Source organism: Glycine max, chromosome 13 (genome assembly GCF_000004515.6).
Source record: "Glycine max cultivar Williams 82 chromosome 13, Glycine_max_v4.0, whole genome shotgun sequence".
Taxonomy (NCBI): Eukaryota; Viridiplantae; Streptophyta; class Magnoliopsida; order Fabales; family Fabaceae; genus Glycine; species Glycine max.
Genome location: NC_038249.2, coordinates 43080005 through 43101352, shown reverse-complemented (window position 1 = coordinate 43101352; position 21348 = coordinate 43080005). Strand labels below are relative to the sequence as shown.

At 33.5% G+C, this 21348-nt stretch overlaps 2 protein-coding genes across 10 annotated transcripts; both read right to left on the bottom strand.

The window, feature by feature from the left end:
• Positions 1–378: 378 nt before the first annotated feature.
• LOC100170696 (PHD finger protein) lies at positions 379–8779 on the bottom strand. Of its 5 annotated transcripts, XM_041007739.1 has the most exons (9): positions 8649–8779; positions 7921–8233; positions 7468–7610; positions 6015–6166; positions 3739–3925; positions 3287–3319; positions 2581–2809; positions 2254–2383; positions 379–1193 (listed from the first exon to the last, which is right to left on the bottom strand). In XM_041007739.1, the coding sequence occupies exons 5-9, from the start codon at positions 3821–3823 to the stop codon at positions 930–932; spliced, it is 741 nt and encodes a 246-aa protein (XP_040863673.1). In that variant the 5' UTR covers positions 3824–3925; positions 6015–6166; positions 7468–7610; positions 7921–8233; positions 8649–8779; the 3' UTR covers positions 379–929. The 5 variants fall into 5 exon arrangements, with proteins under 5 accessions (XP_040863673.1, XP_006593311.1, XP_040863672.1 ...); XM_006593248.4 differs by having other exon boundaries at positions 7921–8743; XM_041007738.1 differs by having other exon boundaries at positions 7936–8743.
• Positions 8780–12063: 3284 nt separating this feature from the next.
• Positions 12064–21282, bottom strand: LOC100812754 (polyadenylate-binding protein-interacting protein 3). Of its 5 annotated transcripts, none has more exons than XM_006595019.4 (15): positions 21061–21278; positions 18293–18451; positions 18047–18217; positions 17579–17715; positions 17184–17374; positions 16512–16689; positions 16147–16395; positions 14437–14564; positions 14231–14297; positions 14101–14137; positions 13578–13891; positions 13327–13467; positions 12843–12938; positions 12697–12753; positions 12064–12393 (listed from the first exon to the last, which is right to left on the bottom strand). In XM_006595019.4, the coding sequence occupies exons 2-15, from the start codon at positions 18426–18428 to the stop codon at positions 12364–12366; spliced, it is 1932 nt and encodes a 643-aa protein (XP_006595082.1). In that variant the 5' UTR covers positions 18429–18451; positions 21061–21278; the 3' UTR covers positions 12064–12363. The 5 variants fall into 5 exon arrangements, with proteins under 5 accessions (XP_006595082.1, XP_006595081.1, XP_003542065.1 ...); XM_006595018.4 differs by having other exon boundaries at positions 18293–18456; positions 21061–21277; XM_003542017.5 differs by having other exon boundaries at positions 18047–18208; positions 18293–18456; positions 21061–21276.
• Positions 21283–21348: the final 66 nt, after the last annotated feature.

Here is a 21348-nt window from a genome sequence, read left to right as displayed (position 1 = left end):
TTTACCTTAAAAAATACGTTATCTTACTCAATGGTGGGGCATTGGCGCTACTACCAACAGGTTGGGTGGGTGGACGAGAGACAGGGAGTAGAGTCCCCATTAATTTAAGAACATGAGTTATCTATCGCTTAGCAAATGTCCTTGAACGCCTACAGAATCTTCAACATATTTTATTGAGAATGGAACTTTTCGTTAAAATAAACCTTTTCTCATCTATATTCCAAAATTTACCATTTAAATATTAATTTAAAACTCATAATCTATATTGAATTAGTGCTCAAATGCATCCAAATTGACGAAATATTATCTGTTTACTGGATTAAGTACACTGGGTTATGACTGACTGACATAAGCTTCTTATCTCCAACAAGTTTCCTGTATTTTTTGCTTTTACAAGATGCAGAAGCAATGTTTATTAGATTCCATCTAAACGAGAAAAAATACATAAAAACGTGATGTGAAACATGCCATACACCTTGCACGTTACCTTTGCGGATATCATGTCTTGTTCAGGCAAGCCTCCATCGGTTAATGTTTTGTTTAGACACTAGTATTCTGTGTTCTAGGCTCTTATTATCTATCATCAATCTGGTTTGATGTGTTGGAGGTTAGAGTTCCTCTTGGACTCAGTTATTAATAAAATTCTGGCTTGATGTGATGAAAAACCCTAAGCTTCTAAGCATTGATGAGATTATGGTTTCAACCCCATTCATATGAAGCTTATGCCGACGGGGATCCATAGCTAGGACAAGGCTTGGAAAAAGACTCAACTTTCCCTAGACAACTAACACAGCAAAAATCCCACAGAAAGACAAGAAATCTACATGTGTCAAACATAAAAACTATCCATCAGCTACATCTAAAAAGAAAAACATATTAATCAGATTAGTTAATACTCAAACAGTTGGTTGTCCATGATGGAAACTTGCTTAGCGAGCTCTCTTGTTACTGCATGATGGGCACTTGTATTGCTTGATATGCTCTGCTCTGGCAGGGGTGATCTTCACACATTTTCCATGGAACCACTTCTCACAGATGTCGCAGCAAATCCAGAACTCATCGGTACCATAATTCTCACTACATGCCCCACACAAGGTATCTCCATGTTCATCATTATCTTCCTCTTCTAGTCCTTCATCCTCATCTTTTGGTTGTAATGGCTTTGATTGTCTGCCCTGGGTTTCGGAAGCCCGCTGCTCCACCAGCCAGCAATTTGATAAGAACACAAATTATCTGAGTAAAAGGGAACCACAAACAATATAACACTACCCATATACAAGTCAGTTATTCTTAACCTCTCACGCATATTTGCAAGTACACTACAGAATCTAGTGACTGGTCAATTAACAGCCAGACTTCGTTCGAGAACTTTAAAAACAGGAATGAGATACCGCTATCAAAGAATATCCACAATCTAATGTTCTATACAGTGAATTAAAAATAACAACCGAAACAACATGATATAACTAACATATTAGGATCCTTGCTCTCTTTTTATTTCACCATCTAGAATGAGGAAGAACTCTTTTACTTCATGCTCTAAAATATTCTAAATAGTTGTTTCACTTTGGTCTTGCTCAAAGCAACCAATTAAACTAGTTGCTCCTTTTCTTTTTCTTTTTCTTTTTCTTCTTCCTTCCTTTCTTTTCCAATTCAGTGTCAGCCAGTTTAAATAATCACCGTAAATACTAAATTTTTGCACCTTGTCAAACTCATGGGTAAGGAGGCTAGGAACTGAAAGTTAAGCTACAGCCACAACCCTTTTTCTAGCCTTTTTGAAGTTTATCCTAATGTTTCTAGTTCTAAGGCTTCATATCACCTTTCATCTTAGCAAATGCGCCATGCAAACCCACTTCTCTATTTTATTTTTATTTACAGCAAAGAGAGAATAAAGGAATTAAAAACTGCAAAGAGAAAAAAAAAATCCATAGCTTCCTATATTTTAGATTAAGGGTCATATATTTAGACATATCATGATACTTAACTCCCAAGATTTCTGATAATACTTTCCAAGATGTTAATAGATCCATCTCATGTTAGATGGTTATAAAGATTTAATGCACATGTAATGCATTCTTTAACCCTTTATCAAGGGGAATTAAATTCAGCGAGGGTTTCCTTAATTCCATCTGTAATCAGCCTACACTTGAAAAACATCCTGATGTTTTTCACTGCAACTCAGATAGACAAGTATTTATGAACAACTGTATTTATTTGTCATGTACGTGTGTGCGGGAGAAAAATATTGTTTACCGCTTTAGAGTTAGACTTAGATTTGCTGCCACTGTTGTTTGAAACCGAAGACTTCTCTTTAACTTGTTTCTTTGCTGTAACAACTTCAAATATTGTTGGTAGTTCATTGATCATACTGAATAGTCGATTCCTGCATTAAAAAAGCCAAAATGTGAGTAGATTGATGCACGAGAAAACATACAACATTACCAATTATCAAGAACAAATACACAGACTACTAAATGATGGCTGGAAGAACATTGATTGTGGCTGCTAAATATACAAAGACCAATGAGGATATTCCATTCACATGAAATCAAAAGCCCTACTTTTCTGAAAGGTATATACCTGTGAGTTTTATCAAATCCAAATCTGGCTCCAAAATAAAAGGCAAGGGCAAGTAACCATGTATCACTATGAACAGCAACTAAAGATAACCAGTCTTTTTCCTGCATGCCATCCCTAGCAAAGTTAATGCCCAGGACAGGCTCAGGAAGCTCTGGAGGAACTTCTTCAACAGGTAAATTTACTTCCCATTGCTCATTAGGTGATCCATATAAGCACAAATTCTCCTTCTCTGAAAGAATAAAACAACAGATATATAAAGCTCATATAAGGATAAAATAGCTACAAAGAAAATAAATTTAATAGGGATAAAATGACTTGTAATTCTACCTCTACACAGTATACTTTTATTTGCAGCTAGAATAACTCCATAATATCTTTACTCCCGAAATTTTTTTACTGCCAAGAGGTTTTTAAGAACTATCAAGCATTTCATATCATACTAGTTCTGTAACTAGGGTAACAATACAAGAATATCTGACGCTGGGGATGGCAAAGCAAATGCATTTCCTTCAGTCAGGAACAAGATTTGATAATTACATGAGATAAGTTGGCATCCCTTGAAGCAAGAGCCTAACCAAATTGCAGTACATGTACTAGAAAAGGAAAGTAAAAGCAAGAACATCCGAAATACTCAAGACGAGGCAGTAGCTGCAAACCACTGAAGGACTCAAAGACATAATTCAAACCTAAAAGCAAGGTAACTAACCAGGATCACATTGGCTGTAGAAATCTTCAACATCTGCAACAGCACGAACAAGCCAAACAAATTAATCAAACGAGACACAAAAAATTCCAAAAAGCTTCATAGTTCATATATAGAAATTTAAAAACAAAATAGAAAAAGAATAAAAGAATTTCTCAATTGCTCCCAGGTAGAGAAAGGCGAAGCAAAGGACTGGAATGATTCAAATTCAATAATATTTCCCAAATGCCTTAACTGAATAGTAATTAGTGGCAGGTTTCATCAACGGAAATGATAAAAAGAAAGAAACCGCTAACGTGTGTCAAGATTAGTGATTTATAAGAATAACGTGTTTTTCTGGTTTCACCCATTAATTAGTAATTATGGAAAAGAGAAAAGGAATAGGTAGATGCGAAGAAGAGTATTTATTTAATTTTATTTGATGGTGCATGGAAATGGAAATTGAAAAACGTTACCGGTGGTAAGAGCTTTGATGATGCCGGCTCTTCGGCCCTTGAAATCCTCGAATACGTCTTCCACGGAGCGACTTAGCGCCTCCATTCTCAGAGACAGTGAAAACGGTGTCGTTAAGGCAGGGGTATGTTTGAGTCAAATTTATTTGCATTTGCACCATCAATGAATCAACATCGACTATGTTACCACCTGCATAATTGGACGGATATCAATTCTCAATTTTTATTTTTATTTACGACTCTATTATAGATGAAACTAGGCTTATGACTCGGTCCGGTCTGACCCAGTCATTTAATTAATATAAAAAACCAAATCTAGGTAGGATCCAACCCACTTCACCTCATTTTCATCCAACTTTTAATGATGCAATCGTCTCAGGTCCAGCCTACTATTGTTATCCCTATCATTTAACTCAAAATACTCTTTAGATATAATTTTCAAATTATTAGTATATGTTGTTTTATTTGAGTTCCTAGATTTAATTTGGTCTCTAAATGTAAAATGAATAATTTGATTAACATGAATGACGAATTGCTTTGTCCTAGTGCTTACTTAATAATTTAAGCATCAAAATGATTATTCTCTATATTTTTCCTTGTTCAAGTTGTCTCTAATAAATAATAAATACGTTAATTAGAGTAAATGTAGTTTATAGTAGTATTTTACAAGAGAAAGGATAAAAAAAATTAAATTTTATCATATTAATAGTTGGTATGCTATTATTAACTTCTTCCGAGTTCCGAGCAAAATGAAGGTGTTCTGGTATTTACTTTAGCACCTTCACATGGCAACTGTAATATTCTGACTACACATTTCAATTTCAATAAACTATAATATCCACCAAATATCTATCTATGGAGTCTTTAACAATATCTTAAAAGTCTAATATAATCAAATACTAAATATGGGAGGTGGAACGCAACAGTTGCAAGGAAGGGAGAATGATTGGCTCACAGAAAATATCGGAACCTCCGACATAGGATGTCAACCGTTAACAGAATTGATTTTAGCAAAGGTCTGAACAAAACATGGGTATATGAGGGGGTCATATTAGAAGCCACATAGTCGCATGTCAACAAGAAAAACATTGTTTTTGACAAGTCAGTGTCAAACAAATTTAGGGTATACAATAGGCTAATGCCGATGTGGAGGAAAATCAAAATAAACACTATTACTGTAATAATAAATATGAGTCAAGGATGTCTTTCCAATGTAACACAACACAAGCAAAGTGATGTGCCCGACAACAAGCCAGTTTAGTCACATGTAGACAAATAGAGGGTGATGAGTGGTACCACTACCATACAGGACTATTCAAAGAACATAAGGATCTAGAAACCCTTCATGAGTTGAAAGGAGACAAACTCTAGAGTCAAGCTTTTATGAAAAGAGAAGAGATGGTTAAGGATGGATTACTCATTAAAGGTATGGAAGGAGAAAATCATAAGGAGTTGAATTGGAGTAAGTTGAAGATTACTAAACAAGTACACCTGGGCTTAGTACGAGCTGTCTAGTTTAGCCTAATTTCAATCCGATGAGAAATTGGGCTTAGTGCGAATGGTATGATTTAGTATCAGGACTTAATGCGAACTGTCAAGCTTAACACACACCTTTAACGTGAATTTATGAAATTTTTTAATTTTTATTTATTTGTGTAATGGGCTTGAACTTTATATAAATATATTTTATTAGAGACTTAGTTATCTTCTTAAGCCTAGTTCTATAAATAATCAGAAATTTTTAATTGTAAAAAACCTTTGACATAATTGAAATTAAACTCATGCTTAGAGAGAATTTAGGCTCTTTTTTAGTTTTTGACTGAAAATCTATCAAGGAAATTATTCCTTTGTGGTGAATCCTCTTTCGACTTATCGATTCCCCGTGGATCATAGCGTCGTTTTGTTCATCTTATCCATATTTTTTATTTTTTTATTCTTGAGATCTTGGAAGATCAACAATGATGGATCTTAAATTTGCAACCGAACCAAGTGTCCATAGTTTGGATTGGATCAATATTTCTTGCATCACTGTTAGATGCATATGAGACATCTCTATAGTTTTCATGTGATGCATTTTAAATTTTGCAATATTCCCGCGTGTATGATTTGATTTTAAGGGTTTTTTAGTATTGAGAAAGCGTCCACCAGCGCCTCTAGCTCTCTTCAACGCGTGTAGATGGCGCGACTCGTGAAGATACGGCTGCAGAACTATGTTATTTGTGTGGTTTAACAGACATTGTTCTTGGAGAAAAGAGAGAAAATATGATAAACACACTTACTTTCCGATCCTTGATGGGTTTGTTAAGTGCTTCGAGTTTTGCTCGACACTGTCTTCGCCTCAGAATAGCATGGTCCTGCTTTGAATTCACATATATGGGTTCTTCCGAGCCATCCAATGGCATAGGAGGAATTCGAGCTGGAGCAGTTTCCACTGGTTGGGCATGAGCTATCTCATCAGATTAATTATTGTGCAAGGTAATTAATTAATTTAAAAAACTGAAACATGGCTGATCATGAGAGAGGATGAAGAGAAAATTGTAAAAAGACTAAATTTTTTTATTGTTAGTGAGTAAAGTTGATTACGTAGGCACATTTACATGATTTACACTGAGATTAGGAAAGTAACTAAATAATACTACTAATAGCTAACTAATCGTATCTCTAACAAAAACATCATATAAGAAATCCAAAGAATTGATGCTTGGTTAGTGCAATACGACCCTATAGAGAGCCCGCTTTCTTAAACCGTCAACTATTGAAAAGGCCAAGAAGAATATTCTTGTAAAGATTGCATCTCCAACAGTTAAAAATTGGTAATCAAGAAAATCTTGTGCCAGAGATAAGAAATTCTCCACCATAAGAAAAAAGAATGAAAAAAAATAAGAATAAACGAGATGTAAAGGAGAAATAAGAAACATTTTTAAATAGACGGAGACTCCATGGACCAACTTTAGGAATAACGAGCATCTGCACACTGGTAAATTATTTGGTAACACAACAAACCTTAAAAATTAATTAAAGCATGGATTACTGCTGAAAATATTCTGAAGGATGTAAAAAACTAAAAAACAACTGACAGCATTGAACTCTAATGATCCATTTAAAAGAAGCACAAGAAATTATAAACAGGATTTGCCAACTGCGACATTTACTTCAGTCTTCAAACATCTATTTGAAAGTTTCTCAAAGGATTTGGTCAAAATTCAGTCTAAATTAAGAGGAACCTATATACAAAGTTAATTCAATGTTTTACTAGAAAGGCCCTTCTCACCCTATTTCTAAGAATAACACCAAAGCCATAGTAAAAAAAAAATAGCATCCTATCAAATTCACTAAGAATAACGATGGATGAAGGGATAGCCTCATTGATATCTATAAGTAAAATATTTTGACCAAATCATAATGTGATGCCATGAAATGCCAGTCAATAATCAAAACTGAAGAATGTTTTTGACTTCTTACTATAAGGTGAATCTCAATATAATGAAATGGAGATGAGGTAACATAAATAATAGTAATGAAAATATATCTAATCGGGACTAAAATTTCAGAAATTAGAAATGTCAAAATAGGAATAAAACTTGATATTATTAGAAATGCCCAAAAAATATCATTCGTAAAGAAGAAACATAAATGTATTCCTCTGAATGTGGAAAATATATTGGATTAGTATTAATTATTAGTCTAAAGTATAAATTCCATCCACAAGAACTTGAGGATATATCTACTTACAAGTATTTGTCTGTGATCCAGTAGTAGAGGAGGGAAAGTGAAATCCTGACTCCCCATAAATGACCTGATAGCACATCCCATACTCTTTCCCCCAGTTCTAATAAGTATTGAATCAGTAGAACTATGCTGGACAGAAATTTGACCTAGTATCCAAAAAAAGCAGAGAAAATACTCATCAATATGGTTTATGAAGTAACATGCCAGGGAATTTGACAAGAATTACAAATTCTAACTTTCAGAAGAAAAACATCCATGATATGGATGGATACAATTTTTATCCAATAGCCAATGCTAAGTGAGGAGATAGTGCAACATAGGATTACCATAGAGAGTACTGCTACAGTTTTACAGTACGAAATATATACACCAATAGTAGAAAGAAGTGATCAAACAACAGTTGATATGCACAAACATTCAGAGTTATACAAAATGACAGGGTTTCAATTCAAATACCGGATTGTGTCGTACCAACTTCAGGATAAGATTGTTCAGTGGATTTAGTTGAAGATGCATCGTGTTCTTGGAATTGAAAACTAAATGTCTTGCTCTTGTGGCATTGTTATGGAAGAACATCCACTTTCAAACTCAAACTTCTGGACATAGATGATCGTTGGTCTTCAAATTCAGAATTCGCCCATGATTGTTATCCAAAAACATAGGGGGATGTTGAATGAGAAGAAAATAGACCATAGTCTTTCTCACATAAGCAATTCATTGTTTTCCACTCTGGCTCAAGGCCTACCTCTTAGAACAATAATCCACTTACCTTCAAAAAAGGAAAAAAGATAAATAGATATGAGAAACCTGGATCTGCCTAAATTTTTCTTGAGACAAAAGAGTGAAAAGACAATTTGAATCAACACAATAGAATACATGCAAATCGTTCCTCTTTGAGGTTTAATGGTGAAAAGCTTTCTATAAATGTTTAATTCCCACTTTCCACAATATACATGGTCAAAAAATAAAATCCTTGCTAAAAAAGAAATAAAGCATCAACGATGAGTTCTATCATCTTAAGCTCCAATTGCTACCCTTTTACATATTCACTGGCATGTCATAAAATTACAAGGGAAGGAAAAAAAAAGTAAAGATAAATGAAAAAAGAAAGCAAGGAAGAACAAAAGGTTCAAAGAAGAGAGACGGGAAGTTGAATGAATTGGAGAGGAATCCAGAAGCTGTACATGTCTTCTGCCTTGAAACTTTGTAAGCTTAGAAAAGACTCTGACTCAAACATCACACTTGAATGACTCCATCATTGTTTTAGTCTTTTTGGTCTCTAGGCTTTAGTGCTAAGTCTTGACCCTTAAAGTGACTTCTACTTGTGTTGGTCTTAAAAACAATGACTCTTTTGCATTAGCACACCAACTACACTCATCTGCCACCCTCCCAACTTATGTTAAAAGAAAAAAAAAAATCATTTTTAAAATCAAGAATCTAATTTTAAAAATCTTTGAGTTAAAAATAATTTATCCTTATGCATTCCCTTTTGTCGTTTTGTTGTCCCTGTTGTTATTCTTTCTTGGCTGTTTTTTTTTTTTTAAAAAAAAAAATATATAGTAATGGAGCATCGCTTCGCATCGCACTCTTTCATCATCATGCTTCCTGCTTCTACCACATGCTTTTCTGATTAACTCTTCAGAAGAGGACTATTATTTCTACATTACATTGTACAACAAATATTATAATTAAGAGAGGGAAAGAAATAGTATAATTTATAATAAAAAAAACCTGATATTTATACAGAAATTCATATAATAATTTATATACTATTGCTACTATTTAATTATTTTGGAGAGACTAAAAGTGAACACTGCCTTATTTACATGAACTAAAATATATTTAATATATTATTACATCTCAAAAATAATATTTTAAAATTTTATTATTAAGAATTTTATTTTTAAGTAAATTATCACTTTAACTTATGCATTGATCATGATAAATATTTATTATAATACAATTAAAATTTATAATAAATAAAAATTTGACTATATAAATTATATTTTGATTTACACTTAATAATATAAATTGTAAGATAATTTTTCAAAAAAAAATATTAAATCTTTATTTAAAGATGGAGACAATAGAGGATAGATCGAAAAAGATATACAATTAGAAAGATCAAATCTATAGCAAAAGAAATTCGGCTACAGAAAAGTTTCAAAATCAGAATTCATGCAATAAGTGAGCATAAATTCATGAATTATTATCAACAAGAACCTTACGTGAATTAGGAAGCATGGTGATTGACTCAAGAAAGGATAACACAAAATTCAAACATCAACAAATGAACATAGTACATTAGTGCTGGACATTGAATTATCTCTCGGTTATTCTTTATCTTTTTTTCATATACATGCATCTTAATAATACTACATTCCAAAATTAAAAGTAAAAGAAACAGCTTTTCATTGTTCCAATTTTGTGTTCACAAAACATTTTTCAAAAGCAAAATTACTTCTATTGGATTGTTACTTCCATTCTTCCCCGTCCTATGTTCCAAAGTGTGTTCTATATTATATTGCTTCCTTCCTCTTTCTTATCTCTAAATAATTTAGTCATCCCAACATATTATTCTATGCGATTTACAAGACCACTTTTTGCGCCAAAGGATTAGAAGGAAATAAGTTACAAAAGCACAATATGTTGAAAAAAATAGCTATTTAACCACCACTCTTTATCATCTCATACTTAAGAGTTAATAAATCATTCAGAAGCAATATATCAGATGAAGTCAAGGCTCAAATTAAACAGCGATGAAGCAATTAAACTTTGGTCAACCACTTTTTTTTATTCTACAAAAAAAAAAAAAAACTTTTGAAAGAAGGAAAAGGAGAAACAAGTGACTCCAAAAGATTCTTTTTCAATCTTAAATTACACACACGATAAGAATGCAGAGTATATGCTAACAATTCTAGCATGAACAGCAGAACAGGTGCCTGTTAAGACATTACCAATCATAATTCAATAAACAGTAAACTAATAATTGAAAAAGACATCAAAAAAAGATGTTGTCAAATTGATGTCCTATCCTTATATATTAGTCAACTGTTAACCTGCTTTTGTTTAGCCCTAAGAAACAGAATCCAATAAATATAGATGATAAGAGTGCAGAAGGGACTAAAATAAATATAAGGGGTTATGATTTATCTTCAAGCCCAGTATTTGGATACCGCCATTGACATATACTCTTGATTGATATATGGGACGAAGTGGAGAAGAGAGTTCCTCCTGAATTAGCATTACTTGACTACTTCTTCTGGTCTAGATATTATCCTTTGTCCAAACTCACGAGGAAACATTAAATTGGCCGCATCTAGTTGGAGAACATTGGAATTATTTTGTCTCCAAACCAACGGTTAGAAGATAGAATTGTTTGTTGCACAAGGGGGCAGTGTCCGCACCATATAATTTTGTTTGTGAAATAATCAAAGGTCGAGTTAGAATTTGAGATTATTGTACGTATATTTCTATCTAATCTAATCAAATCAATGATCTGTATCTTGAGCTAGGACAAAGTTAAATGCACTTTGGAATTTCAGTTTCACGTCTATCTTATTATTGTCCGAATAGATTCAAGTAAACCAACCACTCTAAGCACTCTTTAGACAACTCCTACCTAAAGCAGAGACAAGTCCCACATCGGCTAGTTTTGCCGAGTTGGGTAAAGCTAACTCGGCACTAAGATGATGGAACATGGCGCAGGTTATTATTCTGGCTTGTCCGCTCCAAGTTAAGAGTTGAACAATGGAACTTGTGTGAAGGTTTGCTCCTACACAGGTGTGAGGCTGGTTTCAAAGAGCAGCGATCACCTCCTCTGACTCCTGACTTTGGAGGATACTTCTCTATTTAAAAATGAGTGTTTATCGTTGCCATTCTTTAAAGATGTTAACTATTTTCTTAAAACTAAAATATATATCCAAAACAAAAACAAATTATATATTTACAAAATTATTTATTATAAATTTAAGTTATATAAAATAAACATTTTTGTACAATAATGCACATATTAAAATACTAGTGTATATCTAAATGAAAGTATTAATAATTCTTAATTGAGAGAAGGATCATTGAAAGTATCATTAAATAAATATTGTATTTGGGAAGTTGGAAAATAAATATAGGAAAATCTCATCATTCGTCAATTAATGTGGTGTTTGCTCTAGGATATTTTATTATAATTTTATGAATGATACTTTCAAAAAATAGCATCTTTATTTTCCTGATACGCTGAGTTTGAATAATAATCCACAAACGACGATTTGTTAAAAACAAGGTAAAATTAAATTTTGAATTACTGAATAATTTGAAACGGTTCAATTTCTCCCTTTTTCCCTTTGACCATAATCCTAATTTGTAATCAGTATGCTTTTGACAATTGAGTGACAATATCTTCCAGTGATTCATTTACCCATGATTATCACGTTTGTTTGATGATACATTAACGTTGAAATGCCACACATCTAAAGCCATCCAAAATTAAAATAATTTGTGAAATGATAAAATCATTAAAAGGATATAAGAATTTTACCAGTAAAAAATATAACATGGCAACAACCCAATGGTTGGAGAGTGTCGGATGAATGAGCAAAGTTATAAAAAGTAAATTTTTCATGGCATTAAAGAGTTAAAAAGAGAGGGATGGAAAAGGTCAATCTGAGTTAATCTATCGCACGGCCAAAGCCTGAGAAACCCCAAAAGATGTATGGGTTAACACAAGGTCATAAAATTATATCCCAGAATTAGCGAACCTGGCAGTAATATATAATATAAGCCTTTAGAGATTTTTCCATCAGCTGCAGATATCCTCGTTTAAAACTTTTCAGGACAACCACTTAGTTTATTCTTTTCAAGCAAGGATTTGACTTGCCAACAAGAATACGAATAGCCAAGTCGTCAATAATCTCGTCCCTTGTATTGCATTTCCTGTAAAATATCGATTTAAGATAGGATTCCCAGAACATTAGTAAGCACATAAAGTTCCTCTAGTGTATATATAAGATTACAGCTAAGATTGTTCAAATTCAGTTTGATATGCGTAAGTGAAGACACATCATGTTCCACCAACGTGTCAAGAATTAATGTCCAAGATGCATGATACATCAAGGTAGAGCATTAAGCATATATTAACTTATGGAAATCAATGGTAAAATAAAATATAAACAATTTCAATTAATAACCAATTTAAAAAAAAATAAAAAAATAAAATCAAAGTACGAGAGTTCTTACAGGCAAGTAACTCGGCATGTATAAAGATTGCCTAGGATGACCAAGAAGCTGTCCATACTGCAATGAGATATTAAGCAATTACCTTAAAAGAACCAATATTTACTTAACAGACACCAGTGAGAAACTACACGTGATATTATTTATACCTGGGGTGCATTCGGATGAAAATATCCTTGAGACGGCATTTGTGCTACCTGAGGATTATATATGATAGGTTGTGGCCCAGCAAAAGTAGGTCCAATCTGCAAGCCATGTGCAAAATAATGAAATTTGTTCACAACCAAAGCAGAAAAGAGCTTACCAAGCCCAACCCGAACTCAATTTTGCTAACTATTTTACACAATCAGCAAAATGGGACATTTATGTTTATATAGAACAAGTAACTAGCAGAAATTTTAAAACAAATTTTAAACACCATAAGATTGGACAACCAAACTGCTAGTCATAACCTGCACACCAACACACAACATAGATATGTTGTGATTGTGGAACAACTGGGTCAATTGGCACTACAGGATAATGCTTTTAGTCTAAAGCCGAAAGTCAAATTTTGCAGTAAACCTTATGGAAATAACCCCACCCCATAACTATGCACTTCTATATATTCAATAAATGCTCTGAATGACTTACTCCAATACCCACGGGCATGCCTGGCATACTTGGTACAGTAGTTACGTTAGTTGGAAAATAGAAGGAACCATCAGACACTGGAGTGGGAGGCCGAGCAGGCGATGGAATAAAACTCTTTGCATTAGGGTTAAGCTTGAATTCCTTATAACATGAAAGGGGGGAAACTCCGACATATGTCGGTAATATAAAATATCAGAATCAGCTAGTGAAAAATATTCCTTTTTCAAAAAGTCAATCTTGAACTTTCACACCTTTGCATTGGGATTCAGAGTTGATTTTTCAGAAGACAGTGAACAAACTGATGAACTTGGAGATAAACCAGGAACAGAAGATGCTGCAATGCCTCCAACCAAATCTGACCCAGATGGTATTCCACGTGAATTTACAGATTTCGTTTCCCCATTAGCCTTGCCCGATGCTGAACCCTCGATCAAATCTCCATGTGATCCCATCTTCTCATGAGTTTTAGATGAAGTATGAGATGAAGGGGCATAAGAACTGGCATTAGGAGATAATACCCCTTTATCAGAGCCATCCTTCTTCGAGTAGAGTGGTCCTTGTGAATCTGCACCAAAATTGCTAAGCTAAGATTAGAGGAATGTACGTGATATTTGCCATTCAGAAGCACCGAAGAGTACTACAGAAAGCTTCAGCACTTCATAATAAACAGAATATTCCTTTATATGAGAATGATTTAGTTTCATTTGCATCATGTCAGGCACAACACTTTAGATATGCTCAATTTGAGGAAGCTAAGAAAAATATTTTACAGACCCTCAGATCTTGACAGTTGAACATCCTCCTCAGCTTGCTGCATCAATTAAAGAAAATAAAAATAAGATTTGGGAGTGTTAGAATTAATAGAAATCTCAAGTGAAGTAGTAATGCAGAAACTTCAACTCACAATTGGATTTTCTTCCTTGGTAATAGCATTGTCTCCATGTTGATTACTATTCAAGTTCTCCTGAATCCTGTAAGGTTGGATATGAAAAATCATAACAAATATGAAATTTATGCTTTTGAACTTTGGAAATGACATATGTTGGAAAACATACAAGTCATTACAGAGAAAGCAAGTAGATACAGAAGAGAAAAGGGCAACAAAAACACCTGCTTTCCCCATCTGATGTGGAGTAGCTTTTGGCAGGGAGTTCCGATGCTAACTGCTTCGCATGATCATAAGAACCAGAGCGGCTTAAATCCACACAGGTATTTGATTGACATGATTGTGTGTGATCCTGCACACATAATTAACAGGAAGCAATACGGTGTATTTAGAAAGTAAAAAATTACTTTGTAAGAGGGACAAAAGCATACAAAAATAACACTGATATCAACATTTACCCGACAAGACTCAGAACTGTTGAAGGTTAACGTTGAACCAATTTCAAAAGTATAAGAATCAGGATTGTCAGAACATGTTCAAACAGAATTTAGTCATGAACACATCACTCAAAATAATAGTCATGTGCCAATTTTTTGCCAATTTTTTCTAAAGAAAATTTTACTAATCTAGTAGTTTTCACAGTCGGTAATCTGAAAATTTTACACTATTTGTCTCACCAAATTAATTTATTTCATCCACATTTGGATTTTCAAGACAAAGAAGTGTTTAATTGCATTCCTGAGAATTCATTCCCAGAAATATTATGCTTAGGAAAACCATTCCCATGAATGTATTTGGTTGGTATTTCGTGGTTTCAGGAAAAAAAAAATAATTCAAAAATTGATTAAAAAAGAGAGTAGAAATAAATGTGAAACAATGAAATGGGAAGGGTAGTTACTCTAAAAAGTAACTTCCATCCCCATGGGAATGTAAGATACCCACCTTTCACCATGAGAATCATACGCAAAGTAAATATGAAGTATGAAGATTTTGCATGCCTGGAAATCAACAATTCTTGGGAATGTTTGTCCAAAACTTATACCAAACATGCAAATTTGATATTTCCAAGCTCACTTTTATAGGAATCCTTTATGAAACTTCGAAACAAATCTGTCCCCAACGTAATTTTACATTGACATTTGACATTTACTAATATTTTGACATAGCATTATTTATTACCATGTCATTCTCTCATTAATTAAAATAAATAAAAAAATATAGTATCAAAATTTTACTGTCTGTGTCAATGTATAATTTCTTCACACTGATGGTGCATGCCAACTAAATTAATTACAGAAGCCCCCAGTGTTAGAATACCATTACACATAGCACGATAAAGTTTTACAGCTTTATAGCACCAGTTATCCAATAATATCATTAAACTCTACCAAAGCTAGTAAGTCTTTAGCCCTAGTGAGACTCATAACACTCACTCTGACTACTAATAATTTAAATTTTAAAATAAAGAACCACAATATACTATATAGAAGCAAAGCAGGAGACACCAAACCATTGTCTTTAGTACATGTCTGGTTCAGCTTATTTTGCAAAAATAATCATTTATTTTTGCCAACATTTTGAGAGAGCTTCTGAAAAAATAAGTGATTATTTTTCCAGAAATAGTCTCTAAGATAACCAAAGACTTTCCAAATGCAAGAAAATCTAAAAGAAACTATTTACTTAAAATAAGGTACACATACACACAATATGCTTAAGGCCTAATTCAACTCACAAAACTCACTTGTAAGGTGAGAACTACCCAAGTCTTCTAAGGACTACACTGTTCATATCTAATCGATGTGAGAACTTAACAGTAGTATTTAATAAGAAAAAAAGGAAAAGCCAATGCCCTCCAAATTTGACAAACGATTAAGAATTACTTAATGCCACACTTTTAAAAATTAGAAAATGAAATGCATGAATTGATTTAATACCATGGAGGAAGAATTTGCCAATGTTCGAGCTCCATCATTTCCTTTTCCACCACTTATTTCACCAGGCCTCTTAACGACCGAACCAAACACACCACCAAAAGTTTCATCACCAAAAGTTTCAGAATTGTGTGAATCAAACAGTATGTCCTCATCAAATCCACTGTCATCAACATGTTTACCCCTATAGACTGAAGAGAATCTAGTTTCTTCATCAATATCAAAGGCTTCATGTAAGTGAAGGCCTCTTTCCTGTTGAGAAAAGACATAGTTTGAGGAATTCAAATAGTCAATTATACCAAAAACAGAAGAAACTCACAAGCAGCAAAGAAAGATGAGAACAAGAAAAGCATTGAAACCACACGAACCTCTGCAAGATGAAGATCTTGGGTTTCCTCACCCTCAATTTCTCTTGCTATTCTTAAAGCTTGTTTTTCTAATTCTCTTGTCTGAGGCCCTTTTTCAAGCTTTGTTGTATAAAGTTCCTCATTGAATGTGCTTTTCACACCAAACAATGCCTCATTTGTTTCAAACTGATCCCATCCCCTTTAAAAATATAAAAAGAAAAAAAAATGTAAACAAAAATGGACATTTTGTGTAAAAATTGAAATTAGAAAGAGATGAAACATATACTTCTGAAAAAAAATGAAAATAGAAAATAATCATAGTATTTTAGTGAATTCCATATACTCACTCAAACCTCTCTTAACAAGTAAGGATGTACCACAAAAATTCTATTTCCTTTTTGCTACATCAAGAATGTGTCATCACCAAAATGTGTGACAATGATCCTTTGATAATTCCTTGGGCAACATTTATTAGCTTTCATAAATGATTATGGACTGAAAGCCCAAAAAATATACTTCTGAAATCTACCACTTACCCCTGGACTCTTATTTTAAAGATTTTTTTTTTAATGTAGACTAAAAGCTTTGTACTGAAAGAGAATAAGGGCAACTCACTTTGCATATGAGCATGAAAATGTTAAAGGAAAGTGATACTTGTACAGTTCACAAATTTATTTTATAAAGGAAAGCAACCTATTCCAATGGCCGTCAAATATGTTTTCCAGTTCAGGGCATTGTGGATCCTCTTCATCAGGTACCCAGGGTTTTAATTCTCTCCCTAGATCAACGTGACGAGATTGAGATATCAATGAATCAACCATGATTTCCTGATGCATATCATGATGAGATTCATTAGCTAAGCCATCCCTGGTAATAGCAACATCCTGCCATGATTGACACACCAACAATATCATCAGGAAACAAGTTGGCAATGTGTAAAAAGCTACTTCTGCTAATTATAAATTGTCAAAAACCCCAGCTGACTATACAGCATCCAAACAAAACTAATAAGATTACAAATATTTAGCATGAGTAACTACCAAATACAAAAGTGCTCTGCGAATTGCAAATCGTTCAAAGTAGCAAACCTGTGCTGTAACTTGAACAAGGTCTTTGGCAGGTATAATTAAAATCTTCAAAGGGGGCTTGCTGACAAATTCTGTGCCAGATTTCTGTCCTCGTAAAGAACCATCCTTAGTTAAACGAGCCATTTTTAAAATGATTCCTATGACAAGATGATATAACAATCAAATGAAGTCAAATACTCTATGACCTATAAAATTAATTATGAAAACAGGAGCAGGAGTCTATTAAGATAGTGATCTAGAACGACCCTAGTCAAATCCCAATTAAGCAATAACTCCTGAATAAAGTCTTAATGAAATGAGATAAATCCCAAAAATCACCAGAAATAGGAAATAACAAAATATTCCTAAAAGAAATAATTGTCCAAAATAGCATGCTTATCTATTTTGCTTCAGTTAACTGTGAAATAATTCAAAACAATAGTCTTCGATATGACCAAAATCAATTTAAAAAAATGCAACAGAACATACCAAAATCTTTGTCTGTGTTTGTTGCATGAAATATTCCAGAGTATATGGATCCATTTTTCACCTGGACTTCCACCTGGTGCCCAATAAGACATGTTGTTACATATACTAATCGGTCATGTGAAGGACTCTCATAACTGCCACCTTTACTGCCAGTAACTGCACCTGTGAAAACTAACAAAAAAAAATCAGCATTCTGAATGATGTGACAAATAAAATAATAATACATTATGCAGCTCAGAAGTTTACCTGCATTTGCCAATCTGTTGGCATTTAATTTCCCAGACAGAATCTTATTCTCCGATTTAGTTGCCCCTTCTCTTTCAGATTTTCGGTGGCCATATCCATTGGAGGATTTAGGCTGCCCAGCTTGTTGCAAGTTCATCCTCACTTACAGCCCCTTCCCCTCTAACCTAGGAATGATAGCAAAAGAAAGAATAAATATATATTCATAAGACAATAATCCCCAAAGACTTTACTTAAGATATCAAGACAGAAAGTTATGAAATCAAGCTGATTACTTAAAAGAACATAACAGAAGTGTTATATAACAAAATTATTAGTTATATTTGAGTTTGTGAGGCCTTTATTGTAGAAGAATGGAAACGAAACATTTAACTATTTAAGTAGTGGAATAATCTAATAGGATAAGTTCAGCTTTTCTCCGATTCCTTTTCATTTAACTATTTACGCATACATGAATTTTCAATTTTTTCACGAAAATTAATGAAAGAAAAGTTTAAAAAGTTAGCAAATCATTGAAGCGTGAGTTGTATCGACGATATGAAATTACACAAATTCATTCTATTGTAAGATATAAAGTAATTTAAGATTTCATCTTATGATATGCATCAGTAGGTAGCCAAATTGTAACGAATTGTAAGATTCAAATCATGAATCAAAAGATTCTGATAACTATGGTTTATATAATTTATATTAAAATTAATAATAAAAAAACTCAAAAAATGAGGCAGAAACTGATAATATACAGAGAAAGCAGGCAGACAATCCAGTCACTGGAGAAGAACTTTATAAGCAAAATATTGTTTTGGAAATTGAAATCCCAAAAAATAGTCCCAACAAACAAGCCCTAACATTATTGTTCAGGGTTTTTTTGGAATCAAGGGATAGTGCTGCCATCCTATCCTTTACAATTGTGCAGAGGACCATGTGCTTTCTTTTTCTTATTAATTTTAGAGTTCTCTAGTTCTCTGTTTTTGAGAGCCAAGTCTAAGAATAAATGAAATTTATGCCAAAAATTATGTAAATGCAAATTTCCAAGTGATTGGATGTAATAATCAATGCACAAGTCTATTTCTAAATTATAATGCAATCAGGACAATAATTTTTTGGCTATTATAGTCAACTTATGCTTCATTGAATTTGAACACAACTCAAACAATGCATATTGCTAGTTTGATTAAACAAAAATCTACCCTTTAAAAATATTTTTGTAAACAAATTTTGAAACGTCAAGCCTATTTTTTTGCTGAATAACTAAAAAATGTTCATATAGTGATTAGGAACATGGTATGGGTACAACAGTGTGAAGTTCATTACAGTGTGTGGTTTGTCACCTTCTACTAAAAATCTACTGTGGTTTGCCTTTCTTTAAAGTGAACCTAGTAAGTGGTACTGATACACAAGATGGTGAATTCAGTATCTAGGATGCAAGGTTGTTGATAGAACCCAGTAGCCATTTGTGCAATAGTAATGATATATGGGAATTGGCATTCATGCTATTGCTATAATCACCCTTCACCACTACATTCTTGGATATTTTATAGTAGATTTAGAAGTATTTCAGTTAAATGCGGGAATTCACTTAACTTTCAATTACAATAAATCATCAATTTGAATGATAAAATCCTTCCTAAATAAGATATAAAACAGATCATACAAGAAATCAAAGAATGGAATTGAGAGGTGAAAAACACAAAACCATTGAATAAGATGCACATCTATCAAAATTTATATTTATATAATTATACAATTTAAAAATTTACCTGTAATTATAATTGACATTTCTAAATGGTCTTTAGTGAGGCTTACATGACAAATGTTAAAAAATAAATGGCAAACAATCTGAGTCGGTGCAAAACTAGAGGACTATGGGGGAAGTATGCCTTCCCATACACGTGACTGTAATTACCATAGCAAAACGATATTAAAAAAGTTAAAAGTAAACAACAAACAAGTCAGGCTCAATGAGAAACTCGAGGTTGAGGGAGAAAATAATGTCATCCCACACAGATTACTGTAACTGCCATTTCCAAGTGGTATTAGAAGAGGCTTGCGTTATACATATTATAAATCAAATAAATTACTCGGTTAACAACACCCATTCTAAAACAGAATCGCATGTCACCTCTAAGCAAAATCCTATATCTCTAACTTAGAGTAATAAAATTGTTCTTTTAATATAAAACCCAAGGCTTTTTAAAAACCAAAGTTGAGCAGATGAGTTACAACAATAAATGAGAAACACACAAAGCACCGTGTAAGGAAAATTCTCACATTGGCAGAGATTCTAGGAGGACTTGCAGTCACATATTGGGGACTTTCCCTCATCTGTTCGGAGTCCCCAAGGCATACATGTTGGGCATCAACCCTCTACATTGCCAACCTATTTGAAGCTCTTGTTGATTTCAGTAATACAACATTTATCGGAATTTCCATAATTTAAAACCCTAGAAGAAACAGAAAATTTAGAAACTGAAGTCCCTTGTTTTCATGCTTGGCCACAAAGAATCTGTGACTACAATTATAGAGAGTTGGAACTCGAGATTCGTGTGGCGTAAACTATCGCAAATCCTATTTACAACAGTTCCCCAAACAGAAAGAAATCTTTCACCTCGGGAAACTACGGCTTCTCTCCTAAGGCGAAAACCCTAATTTGCGAGGAGTTTGAACAGGATCAAAGCATGCATAGAAATAAATAGCTGACGGAGAGGAATTGGAAAGAGAAAGCGAAGGAGGAGGAGCGCGAGAGAGGGATTGAAAGAGAAGTAGCGTACCTGTGAGAGGTTGATCGGAACCTAATTGGTGGATTCCGGCAGAGGTTGAAAAGAGGAGCTGAAGAGAGAAGGTTGCGTCTGTTAGGGATTGGTTGAGGGGCTGCTTCGGTGGGAGGATGAAGTGGCCGGAGAGAGAGAGAGAGCGAGACCGCAACGAAGCAGAAACACCCAAAATAAAACCAACTAAGAAATTATCTAGTGTGGTTGGGACTATCCTGCGTTTTTTTCTTTTACAAATACATGCTTCCTCCTAAACTGGTACTTACGGTTTTCGCCACAAAGAAAATC